General features: G+C 40.3%; 1 protein-coding gene across 1 annotated transcript in view; it reads right to left on the bottom strand.

The window, feature by feature from the left end:
• The window catches only part of grk3 (G protein-coupled receptor kinase 3), a 315,124-nt gene that overhangs the window by 286,706 nt on the left and 14,251 nt on the right, over positions 1-14,167 (bottom strand). The window contains exon 3 of the mRNA XM_068054842.1: positions 12,856-12,932. Within this exon, the coding sequence (XP_067910943.1) occupies positions 12,856-12,932 (77 nt within the window). The remainder of the gene's footprint in view (positions 1-12,855; positions 12,933-14,167) is intronic.

The following is a 14,167-nucleotide window of genomic DNA, read 5'->3' as shown; positions in this document are numbered from 1 at the left end:
TATCCAACTGTGAAGGGCATCACAGCTGACCCAATTTTGTCTTCACCCAACACACACACACTTTCCAACAGGGGTTGCAACCTGTCATCAAGAGTATAAACTCCTAGTTGATTTTTTGTTCTGTAACTGAGGGCCAAATGCAACACCTAGCTGAGGAGACTTTGGTTATAAGTGCCAGCCTTGACTCAGTGGTAGCACTCTGGCCACTGTCAAGCTTCACTCGAGGCTTGAGCATATAACCCTGGCTGATACTTCAGAGCAGTATGGAGGGACTGCATAGCAAACCCATGTTTAGAAGATTCAATCCTTAGGTTCACGCTTTTGCCAAAATCCACACTCTCCGTCTTTAAGACATTGCTTAAAATCTCTTGGACCAAGTGTTTGGTCACCGGTCTTAATTTAATGTCTATTTCTTTGGCTCGGTGACTTTTTGTTCTAATTATGCTCCTGTGAAATATCTCAGGATGTTTTATTATATTAAAAGCACTATATAAATGCACGTTGTTGTTGTTGATCAAAACTAACAGGGATGAGATAGGAGCAATCAATTTACACCTTAAAAATCTTCAGACATCCTACTCAAAAATTGTCACTTTGTAACCTTGAAGACGACATTTGCCTGCATGCATCAATTGAATGAGCACATTGGTTTAAAGACTGGCAGATTCACCCATGAAAAGTGATCACCAGTAATATTATAGGCGAGTTGAAGAGTTGTCACTGACAGACTGTTTTATGTGCAAGCTGCATCAGAGGGAGTGCAGCCCTCTGTTTCAGAGGCTTACTCAGAAGATATTTTAGCATTGCTGCTAGAGCTCCAGAAGAAGCAATAAGAATCACAGAACCACAAAAGCTAAGCAATGCTCTCTATTTGCTACACATGTATGTTATATGTTTGAAGGCTAATAAAAAGGGACCTATATTTTCTGTACCTCTGATGGACACTCTCAGGACTCATGAAGGATTGGATGACTGATTTAATTATTTTTATATGACAGCAGGAGAAGCTGCTGCCTCCCAGCAAAGGCACACTATCCATGTAAAAGTTGCTTCAGCAGAGCTACATTTACGAATCGTTTCAACAGCATAGGAACCTCCAGCTGCCAAAATAAATATTTTAAAAAGACTGACTTGTCACTGCACAGATTGATACAATATCATACTCTGGGTGGTGTAGGAAAGAAGGACTTGAAAATTCTCTCGAGAATTCATGTGACGTGACAAAACATGTTGAAAGATAGGCAATGCATTACAAAGGTACAGAATACATCTTGACATGCTATATGTTCAACAGTCTCATCTTCTAGTATCATTTTGGAAACAGTACAGAAATGCTAATGAGACATCCAACAGCTAAGACAGGCGTAAAACACTGCAACAGGCCTCTTTCCTCTCCACAGGCCTACCTTCCCCCATTACTTCCTGCTCGGCTCAGTACTTCCTGTATTCTCAGGTTACAGATTTTCTACAGAAACTCTGCCTCGCCCAGCCGTGTGGTATTAAAAAAAATGCGAGAATATTTGAGGGTGTTACTGGCTCCTATCACTGAGTGATAGTGGGAGCGATGGAAATAAAAATATTTCAATTCATGCACTATAGGATACTCCAGGACTGAAAAGAACTTTGGTGATCCATGGGGCATCTAAATGGAACTGGGTGAAACATAGCAGCAATCCTATTGTATTTGGGATCTATCCAATAGAATCCACAATATAGCAATCCTAGGATATATAGTTCTTTAACCAGAATAATTTATTCCAAAATTAATAATCCTATATTTTGCAATTAATCCATTAGACTTCTGCAAGAGTCACTAACAGCCTTACATATCTCCATTTATCTTGTACAATCCATTAAGAGACAGTAGAAATCCAATAGAATCATAGGTTCAATGTAAAGTCCCTATTAAGCAAAATGATTTCAAAGTAGCTGTTCTTCGGGATGTTCAGTGGCAAGGTCCCTGGTCTTGTATCACGAGGTAACAATTAGCTCATTGCAGTTCAGTCAGTACAAAATGTTATGCAGTTCCTTCCAGTGTAATCCAGTACAGATTTTCCTTACTATCTGCCCAATGAAAATCTGACACCAGTACTGTCAAATTTAAATAGACTGCTATTGTGAAGGTGGGGACAAGAGTGTGGTTAGTAATTAATGCACCACACAACTGCCCCTGTATATCGTGAAGTAACGCTTCCAGGCCAGCTAGTTTCCTTTCTTATTTCAAGTGAGACACCATTTGCGCATATGTACAGCATTTGCCTGTTTCCTCTTCTAATCAACGGCCACTGTTCTATACGGTTAGCACAGATGTATCACACTCATTCATCATACTCATCAAACACTCACTCCTGGCTAACGCACTATGAGCGACAGACAACAGCTGTCCTAAAGATGCACTGCATTGTTACAACCCCACCACCAGCAACTTCAGGAGACTGTTACCTAACTTCATTTGTACGCACACTATGCATGTAGGGTGGGGAGGTGGTGTGGTGACGAAATGGCTCATTACTTTTTAAAGTATTTCTCAACAATGAGATTCTTTTTGTTAAACTGAAAACCCAACTACCTGCACCAGTGGTTCAGAAGGATATTAAAGATCCCAAAGAGCAAGGCATTCTCCCAGGAACCTGGCCAACAAGCCTCCTTCAACTAACAGCACAAAATATAAACAGATTAACTGTTCAATCATCTCACTACTGATTATGGAGCACTGCTGCTGCAAAATGGCTGTTGCATTTGCCTACATGTCAGATATCAGGGCTCCAAGGTTTAGATTATGAGAAAGGACATAAACTAGGCTTGTATTTCCTGGAATATAAAAGATTAAGGGATGACTTGATTGAAGATTTTAAGATTTTGAAAGAAATGTATAGGGCAGATAGAGAGAAACTTTTTCCATTGGTGGGGGAGTCTAGGACTAAGGGGACATAATCTTAAAATCAGAGCCAAGCCATTCAGGAGAGGTGAGGAAACACTTCTTCACACAAAGTATGGTAGAACTATAGAACACTATCCCACAAAAAGCTGTAGATGCTAGCCCAATAATAATTTTACACTTGCAATCAATAGATGTTTGCTAGCCAAGGGTATTAAGTGATATGGAGCCAAGGCAGGTGAATGCAGTTAGGATTCAGATAAGCCAAGATCTCACTGAATGGCAGAACAGGCTCAAGAGGCTGAATGACCTACTCCTGTTCCTATGTGCATAATAACAGTCTGTCTACTTCAAAGAATCCATTATATGGTTAGCACATCAAAATTTGCACTAGACACACTAAGGTGCTATATAAATCCAAGTCTGTTTTCCTTTTGTTAACAAATGTTTGGGGAAAAACTGCACAGTAAAGAGTGTTGCATAGCATCTTTTTCCTGGGATAGGGCAATAGTGCCTCAAGGAACTCCTTTAATATTTCAGTTCCTAAATACTGCCACACACGAAGGATACAATATGATTAATATTACACTGCCAGGGATAATATGGTGCAACATAAAGGCTCATTTGTGCAGTTTGTTATCAGCTTTACAGAAGAGGATTGTGGATACAATGCAAGTCCACGTCTAATTACACTATCCTACAGGCACCAAGTGATGGGAGGACAATATGGCAACTGAAGGCAGAGCATCTGCTCCCATCGGATGGGCAATTAAAACAAAAAGAGTAAATGGAAAAAGGCATAAGCCCAGGAGTGTTCCCAAGTATCTTCCAGCAACCAGTTCCACAGCATCATTAGCAGGTGCCTAGTTTAACAGCCCCAGTAGCTGGCACCTGGCTCCACTGCCCAATTAGCAAGTTAGCTACCTGTCCTCGAGACCGGGAATCATCAGTGGGGCACAAACACCTCAAGACGGGTGATAAATAACTTCCAAATATAATGTTTCCAAAAAAAAAACTCACTAAACTTAAGGAAGTGCCACTTCATACAGTAATTCTTTTGGGCCTCCTTATCTCGAGAGACAATGGATACGCGCCTGGAGGTGGTCAGTGGTAATTATTTGCAACTAAAAGGTCCAGGACAGAAACGGTGTACTCCACAGAACACACTGGTTTCTGCCTTGTACGGCGGGACCAAAAATTTGGAAGGCAACAGATCAGGGTTAAATGATGGAGCTACGAGAGTCGATGAACACTCAAATTTTGTTTGAATATTGTTCAGGATCAGAGAGTATTTACATAAGAACGTAAGAAATAGGAGCAGGAGTAGGCCATTCGGCTCCTCAAGCCTGCCCCGCCATTCAATAAGATCATGGCTGATCTGCCCCAGAGCTCAACTCCTCATAGCCCTCAACTCCCTGATGTTTCAAAAATTTATCTACCCCCTCCTTAAATACTTTCAGTGATCTAGCCTCCACAATTCTCTGGGGTAGAGAATTCCAGACATTCACTACCCTCAGAGTGGAAATTCATTTGCTTCTGAGTTTTAAATGAGTGCCCCCTTATTCTGTAACTATGTCCTCTAGTTCGAGATTCCCCCACTAGTGGAAACATCTTCTCAACGGCTACCCTGTTAAGTCCCCTCAGAATCTAGTACGTTTCAATAAGATCACCCCTCATTCTTCTAAACTCTAATGAATAAAGGCCGAACCTGTTTAGCTGTTCTTGATAAGTCAACCCCTTCACCCCAGGAATCAGCCTAGTGAATCTCTTTTGAACTGCCTCCAATGTCTGTATATCCTTTCTTAAATACGGGGACCAAAACTGTACACAGTACTCCAGGTGCGGTCTCACGAACACCCTGTATAGTTGTAACAAGACTTCCCTATTTTTAAACTCTAACCTCCTAGCAATAAAGGCCAAAATTCCATTTGTCTTCTTAATTACTTGCTGCACCTGCATGCTAACGTTTTGTGTTTCATACACAAGAACACCCAGATCCCTCTGTGCTGCACTTTTTGGGAGTCTCTCTCCATTTAAATAATAGTCTGCCTTTTGAATCTTCCTACCAAAGTGCATGACCTCACACTTTCCGACATTAAACTCCATCTGCCAAGTTTTTGCCCACTCACTCAACCTATCTATATCCTCTTGCAGATCCCTTATGCCCTCCCACCTATTTTTGTATCATCAGCAAATTTGGATATATTACACTCTGCCCCCTCCTCCAAGTCATTAATATAGATAGTAAATAATTGAGGCCCTAGGACTGATCCTTGTGGCACTCCATTAGTTTACGCCTTTCCAACCTGAAAAAGACCCATTAATCCCGACTCTGTCTTCTGTGTGTTAACCAATCCTCAATCCATGCTAATACATTACCCCCAATACCGCATGCTCCTATCTTGTGCAATAATCTTTTATGTGGCACCTTATAGAATGCCTTCTGGAAATAGATCAATAGATCTATCTATCAGGAGACCACATTGAAGGGATTGAGTTTATGCTAAGGTAGATTGTGCAACAACTGCAAGAACAGGTTCCAGTGGCTTCAATGGAAATGAAAATCAAGAGATTTATGTAACAGGCAGCTAATTGGAAATTGGCCATTTTACACTATTGCCGAAAGTCAAAATTACCCGCAGTGAATTGCATCCTGTTTTGAATTTTGATTCCAGTAGATTTTTAAAACTCTACTGAATGCCATAAACTTGGGTGAATAAACCTACACATCGTGAACAACATCTGCTGAGTTAGTGTCATGCCACATGGCTGGAGTCTTTTCAGTGTGCAATGCCACAGAAATCAGATTAATTAGTAACATCCCTCAAACCATGCAAGAGCTGGCTTGCATTTGCCAGAGGTGTTTTTAAAACAGCTAATTCTTAAATTGTAACATTTTTATGGCTTCATGTTGTGATGAAGCCATAGCCAGTACTGCTTTACATGAATAAATCACAACTTGTATTATTTACTGAAGGCTGCAGATGGACATTAGAAAAACAGGGCTACAGATAGAGAAGGTGCTGAATTAAAAGGCCAAATATCTGCTGCCACAGGAAGTGACATCAGCCATTGTTAATCATCCTTCATACCATCACCATTTTATAACAAATTTTACTGATATACTTCAGAAAATTATCTTTCCCGACAAACAAATTTTTCTGCAGCACCTGTGGAAGAGTCTGTCACTCTAGAATTGGCCTTTATAGCCACTCCAGGCGCTGCTCCACAAACCACTGACCACCTCCAGGCGCTTACCCATTGTCTCTCGAGACAAGGAGGCCAAAGAAGAAGAGGAATTCTGTCATATATCAACCTATACAGCTTCCTGTACATCTCATGAAGGCAATTTACTGCATGTTAATCAGTCTATCCAGCTCCCCATGTAAAATAATGCTGAGTCTGTACAGCCCCCTGATCAATCTACGCATCCACCCCATGGAATGCTTTATTCAATCCATAGACGCTGTACAGTGCATACAGTCCTTTATACATTGCTTAGTTCATATAACTTCCCATGTAATGCATCGTTCAGCTCATCCTGAACTATCACAGCTCAGCGCCTCTACAACTCACCCGTTTGATTCACATAACTCCACACCTTATGCCCACCCATCAGCAGAATACTGTTCACTACAGCTCCTTCTGTGGAGTCCACTATTCAGTCTGCACAGCTCCCTGTGTTGTTGCTGGATGGCCTTCCATTATTTGTACATGTAATGCTGACTAGATTAAAGATGCTGATGCCGTTTTGTTGGATCAGTTCAGTGAATGACACAGCTAGCTCCAGTCTCTCACACTTGAAACACCAACAGGTATAGGACACCAGCAACTTGTAAAGTCAGATATTTTTCACAGGTAGCCTGGATTCCTTGGAATAGGCAAGGACCCACAAAATTAATAGTAGACAAAATATAAAGCAGAGGTTGACTGTCACAATCACCAGCAGTGCCGACACCTGAATCCTCAATGACAGAATGCACACCCATCAGTCAGAAGCTCAATTCCATATGTTCATGCGTATTCACATATTAAGTGACTTTTAGGTTTCCTAATTTTAGGCTACAAAATTGAAATTAGATTGCTGCAGTTGTCAGATAGTGAAATTGTCCGCCAACACATTTTTAGTCATAGTCATTACAGCACAGAAGGAGGCCATTCAGCTCATCTAGTCCATGAATCCTAAACACTGCTTGTTGCTGGCATTGTTACCAACCTTTAAATCTTATTCCAGATCTGCGATCGACATCTGTTCTGTGGGTGCTGCTGAAAACTTGTTTTTCAAATAGATTCATTAGTTTCTATTAAGTTGCATTTGTTTATCCTACCCTCCCCAATAACCTCCACTTTGAACAGGTACTGTGTTACCATCATACAGGAATTAGATCCCGTATCTAGCTTTGATTTATATTTTTATTAAGCCATACGTAAATTGCAAAATTGTTCTTTTTTAGCGACAGCAGAATCAGTGTCCATTGCAGCAATCTTTCCAAGTGCTAACAGAAAAATCTGTTTGGCATTTTCATTTTAAATCAAAAAGCAAAAGCTAACACAATGACATCATCAGGTGCAGACCAGATACTTCCACAAGATTGGACCAAAAGGAGGGCTTTGCCTCTTAAAAAGTGTGTATCAGGAAACCAACTATGTAGTACATTTATCAACATAAAGAGAACAAGAACTTTTAAAATGAAGCCAAGGCAGCTACTGACGTTTCTCAAGAAGATACCATATTGCTGGTGTTGACTATAGGTTCATACTAAATTTAACAATTATGTTTAAATGCACAGAAACACGAGCAACTTCTCTCCAAGTGTGCCCATTACACACTGAACATTTTAACTCGGAACATATAACAATACTGAGGGGGCTTTAATGGTACTCTGGACTGTGCAAAGGAAGGACAGCTAGTCAAGTTAACTCCATCAACAGCTGCATTACTTCCATAATGCTGTTCACTCTGTCGACTCCCAGCATCTCAGACACCTTCTTTATATGTGTCTGAACAGTACAGCACCAATTTCTGATAATTTTCAATGAAAATGTAACAGGCAACATCAGATAAATTGTAATAACCAAAATATTGCACAACATGACCGGGAGATTGAATCATGATTTGAAACTTGAAACAAATATTTAGTAACCTGAATTAGGAGTGTAAAATGGAGCAGAGAGTAGGAAAATCAACATTTTTGCTTGGTGAATTGCAAAAAAGTTCTAATGATTTTGCATCTTGCAATTGCCCAGATTCGAGTCAACATTTCTGCTAGAAATACAAAGCAAAATACTAAATGCTCAATTTGGCAAATATATCTGAATTATTAACCAATGCACCTCAGCAAACGTCTCATTGCTAAATTTTAAACATTTCCATTGAAATGCTTCTGGCTATCACATAGAAGCTAGTTCTTCTTTCTCTATACTTTCCTATCCTTACAGAAAAGCTTCGCAAACTGCTCTCTCATTAGTGATTTCCAGCAGCAACATCGCCATTTACTCTATTCTGCAGATCTCTCCCTACAGAGGCACTGGTGAGGTACCTGTGGAGCTGCACCAACTGCATTTTTTATTCAGGCTGTCATGCAGGCCCCCACCTGCCAAGAATGAGGCACATTAATTTCACCACATGGACATGAAACTTCAAATTGTTACTGGGAAGAAAAGAGGGCCTGTTACAAGGAATTGCCAGGCCCCTAGCCGGAAAGACATTTTTGCATACTAGCACGCAGCGTTGGAACAAAGGAACCAGTCTCTGCTCCCAATACACAGAACAGACATGATCAGACCAGTTTAGTCACATGATTAACTGGCTGTTGCAGAGTTTTGAACTGAGAGTTTAAATTGGAGAAACAATGCTTGAAGACAGAAAGCTCCTGGCTCCTGGGTGGAGAACATCTCTCTCCTGTCTGCTCCTATCTCTTACTCACCAGCTTCAGAATCCATTCATGCCACATGAACCCCAAGAGAGAAAAGACACCTACAGTGAACAAGGTTTACGAAGAATACTGGGCCCCAATGAAAAGCAAGAACTACCAACAAAAGGACTCTACAGTGAGCTCGAAGAACCGTAACAGCTCTTCAGATATTGCCTCAAACCTCTCCACTTTATTTTTCTTCCGCTCTTTTCTGACTCTATTTGCATGTGTGCATCACGTATGCATGCTAGCGTGGGCACGTCGTGTATCTGTAGGCGTCAACCAAATTAGAGTTTTAAGTTTTAATAAAATTTCACCTTTCTTCTTCAAACCTAAGAAAACCTGTTTGTGCTCGTTTCTTTACCTTATAATTGGAAAGCAGTGAACAAGGATTCACCAAGGGGGAGCTCAAAACACTGTGTTTAAAAATAAAACCCGGTTACAGTAAGTTCAGGTGAAGGCTGAGAGGGATCCCTAGTAGACACCTTTCTCACCTGGTCGTAACAGAGGCCCTTGCTCATAGGTGCAATGGGGTAGGAGGGCACTGTGGATCTAAAAATCAGCAAAAATTGCTCATCAGGATTCGCTTTACAGAGTTTTTTTTTAAGATCCACTGAGTAACATATTTAAGAAGCTACCCAAGGCCATATCTACACACAATCTACAATTCTTATGAGAGTTTGTTCATCTTTAACATTTCTAATATACATATTTAGTGTAGATAACAATATAGTTAACTTCAAATTAGGGCATGTATGATCCAAGCACAGAAATTCCATTGGACCAAACCCTTCCAATGTACAGTATTCCAAAGAACCAACTCCTCATTCCACCATAGAGAATTCCAAAAAATTAAAACAAATCATTCATTCTCTTTATATAAAATGCAAGTGGATCAAACCACTTCCCATTCACTCAACAAATTTCATTTCTATAGTACCTTTAACATAAAAATGCCCAAAATCATTCCACAGAGGCATGATGAAAAAAAAAGACGCCAATCCAAAAGAGAAGATATTAGAAAGGGTACTTGGTTAAAGAGGTGGGTATTAAGGATGGTTTTAAGGGAGATAGTGGTAAATAGATGGTGGGGTTTAGGGAGAGAATTCCATAGTATGGGGTCAAGACAGTTGAAGGTACGGCCATCTACAGTGGGGTGAAAGGCAAAAGTGGCCGCAGTCAGGGGAATGGAGAGTTTGAGGGTTAGTTGTGTAAAATTCCAAAAGGACTAAACCCCTTTCACATTCACTACCTTTATTTAAAATTATAACAGATCAAACTGCTTCTCATTCAATCCCAATATATAAATTCCAAAGGAACCTTGGCAAACACTCACATTGTATAGAATTGCAATAAACCATTCCCCTTCTCATATGTATTGGAATTTTACACAATAACAGTGAGCAGCTTCTTAAACTTTGGAGCAGTACAATGAAGCAACTTTTACAGACAAGATTTGATATGAAGATCAGGGATATTAAACTGACCAAAAACACATTTTCAGCCCTTCCATCACATTTCATTCTCTAAAGTAGCTGTTTGTACATTTAACTCCCTGAAATGATGGACAATAGTCTCTTTAACAAACACAAACTCAGGTCCAATTTATTGAACTTTACTCAAACAATATTCTTCAAACAGCTAAATACTTGTGAACACAGCAACTCCAGAATATTAGATATATAGATCAGACTCCCGAATTAATGCTATGTCAGCTAACCTAAAGTAAAAACTGGATATCCATCTAGTTAGTAGAAGGATGAATCCATAGCTGTGGTTTCTTGGCTGTCAAGACTTTGAAAATGGCAAATCAATGTCACATGTCAAATGTCATGAAGAGATACAGACAAAAATCAAAAAGGCCAATGGATACCGAGAGGACTAGAATAGAAGGGGGTACATGTTATGTTACAGCTGTACAAAATCCTGGTTAAACCACACCTGCAGTACTGTGAACAGTTCTGCACCTTAGGAAGGATATATTAGCCTTGGAGCGAGTGCAGCATGGATTTACCAATATGATGCCTAGGGTTAAATTACAAGGAGAGGTTACAGGAATTTAGGTTGTATTCCCTGGAATTTAGAGCATTAGGGGGTGGTGATTTGATCAAAGTTTTCAAGATATAAAGGGGAACAGATAGGATAAATAGAAATTATTTCTGCTGGGTGGGGAGTCTGGTACTGGGGCACATAGTCTAATACTTACAGCCAGACGTTTTAGGAGTGTAATTAGGAAACACTTCTACGCACAAAGGGTGGTAAAACTTTGGAATTTACTTCTGCAAAAGGCAATTGATGCTAGATCAATTGTTAATTTTAAATCTGAGTGATAATACCTTTGGTTAACAAAAATCTAAGGGATATGGTGCAAAGGCAGGTATATGGTGTTAGGTCACAGATCACTGAATGATGGAACAGGCTTGAAGGGTTAAATGGTCTACTCTTGTTCTCATATTGCTATATCAAAGAAGGTCTAGAATGTATATTATAGGATTTATTAGCCAAGTGTTCTCTTGTTTTACTTAATTTGCCGTTTGGAGAGAACAGACATTTTACAAACCATTTTGTCAGACCTATGGTCTGGTAAAGTTGATGACAGACCAGCTGTTATATCATGGCTCAATAGCCTTTACCTGTCCTATTTTTGCATTTGTTCTTAATAATTGAGGCACAGAATAAACTACCCAGTTTCTCCACCAGAAGAACAGGTTGGAGAACAATCAATTCTTTCCAATATTAATGTTTCTAGACCCATTGTTAGTTTCTGATGTTTTGTGCAGTGCTCTCAGACAAAAGGACATTAAGATTTTGAGATGGCAAAACAAAGTTTCCGTGAAACCTTTGAGCAAAATTCAACTAAATAAATAAAACATTCTGTGCATCACAGTAGTTGTCCTCATAGCATCTCAACAATCATCCATAGCCCTGAAGTTGCAGAAGCCTTTATTTTGTTAATTTTTGAGTATAGAATTTAGTCATTTACCATAATTGTGCAGGAGGATGGTGATGTATTTGGTAGGACATTAGTGACATTCAGCAATGTATGGGAGTAAGTTCGTATTGGCACCAGAAATGGAAGCTGCAGGACTGATCCAGGTCTGAAAATTAGCTGCCAGATTGAGTACACTAGCAAGCTGAGGGCAGGCCCATCAGTTTGGGAATATGAAACCAGCAGGCTAGAAATATGATCAAGCATTCAGGAGGCAGCAAAGCAGCAGCTTTGGGTGGGCAGGACAGGAAACATGGGAATACCACTGAAAGTACTTCAGACTGGTCTAATTAGGACCATTTCTTTCTCCCATTTCAATCCTGCTGGTACGTCTATTTTTTCATCAAACTTACTTGATTGGATCAGGGCTGCAGTGCATTGGTCAATGAACAGCTTGTTCAAATGCTTTTTATTCTCACCCTGTTTGACAACACTTAACATTAAAATGTGACAACAGTTATTCTGACATGTTGTGATTAAAAACAGGTTTGTGCTCACACATTGGCTTAGCTGGTTAACTTAGTGTATCCCTGATCCATTAAAACCAGAAGGTCTCTGGTTCAATCCCTATCTGTCCAGAACTAGCTGCAGTTAGGGGAAACTACATTTGGCATCAATACTCTCAGGCTAGTAGTGTGTGTGGAAATAAAGGAGGGTTTCCATTGCCTAGTCAATTATCTCGTGACTCCTGCTGGAAAGTACGCATGCGCGGGTCATGGTCAAGTACGATGCCCTGCATGGTTGAAACTTTTTTTTTTTTTTTTCATTCTAAGCCATGCATAAAGAATAAGTACTTGGATTATGTGTCGAATGGCTGCAGGCACATGCAGAGTCACACCCCAGCAAAAGTCGCAACTTCAGGAGAGAAGTGAAGAAAAAGATAAGAAAAATTATCAAGTGACCAAAATGCGTGATCTTTTGAACGCTAGGAACAGCCAGCATTCAAAGGCTTGAATTTCACACCCCCTTTGATAGCATCTGCTCACGTATGACTATGAAAAACAGAACTCAGAAAATCAAACCCCAGCAGCACAAACCATTATCATTGAAACATGTGTAATTCTTTAACTCACCAATTTTCTGGTTGAAGATCTTCTCAAAGGTCAGTTCATCTCTTTCCTCCAGGTATTTTTGCATAACACTGCGTATGCTGAAAATTAAGAAAAAATAAAAATATAGCAATCGCCCAATTGTTCCATTAACAAGCAACATGTTGACTCCCGAAAAACTGCATAAAATCCCGTACATTTCACTACACACTAATGAATAACAAATTATGCTTGAGTGAGGAGGGAGGATGCTGCACAATTTTCCTTTCAAAACAGTAATTGTCCTGATATATGGTACCTCTTTTAAAAATAGCTTTTTTTTGGGGTAATATTTATTTTCAGTCTTTCTACTTTTCTTTGGTTGCCCCATGCCACAAGCCCTACACAACCAAGGGATAAGCCAGCAAACCGATGCTGATGTCAATGCTGATCTCCGTATTTGACCACTTGTAGATTTACAGCAGCTCCTCCCCCTCCCTCTGGCGAATGGATTATTTCACCCCTCCATCTTGGAATGACTCTTCCTCTGATTTTAGTCTCTTCTATCACACAAATGACCACCCACCCACTATTAACCAACACTCTTAGGTGATTCTACCTTCTTTCCCTGTGAGTAACAGTTGACCCTCCACTCATCAGAGTAGTTTGGCTAAGATCATGCATGGGAAGTTACAACTGCAAACAGCTACAATCTCATGATTTACTATGTAATCGTATTCTTCTTAATTGAACACATTTAGAGGGTAAGGCCTTGACCACCAAGTGTACCAATTATTTGTAGAAAGTTTTGGCCATCAACTTCCTTCTCACCACTTATTTAAAGATTATATATCATTTGGTCATCTGATTTAACCAGCTGCAATCAAATCCTCCACTAACTGGACAGTAGTTGACAACTGCACTGGCAGATAAAAACCCACCAAAGATTAAAGTGTTTCAGTCTTCTGATATTCTTCATTGATTCTTTCTTTTTTTCTTTTGGGCCTCCTTATCTCGAGAGACAATGGATACGCGCCTGGAGGTGGTCAGTGGTCCGTGAAGCAGCGCCTGGAGTGGCTATAAAGGCCAATTCTAGAGTGACAGGCTTTTCCACAGGTGCTGCAGAGAAGTTTGTTTGTCGGGACTGTCGCACAGTTGGCTCTCCCCTTGCGCCTCTGTCTTTTTTCCTGCCAACTACCAAGTCTCTTCGACTCGCCACATTTTAGCCCCGTCTTTATGGCTGCCCGCCAGCTCTGGCGAACGCTGGCAACTGACTCCCACGACTTGTGATCAATTTCACAGGATTTCATGTCGCGTTTGCAGACGTCTTTATAGCGGAGACATGGATGGCCGGTGG

This window comes from Heterodontus francisci, chromosome 23, assembly GCF_036365525.1.
Source record: "Heterodontus francisci isolate sHetFra1 chromosome 23, sHetFra1.hap1, whole genome shotgun sequence".
Lineage (NCBI taxonomy): Eukaryota > Metazoa > Chordata > Chondrichthyes > Heterodontiformes > Heterodontidae > Heterodontus > Heterodontus francisci.
This window is presented reverse-complemented; position numbering and strand designations above follow the sequence as displayed.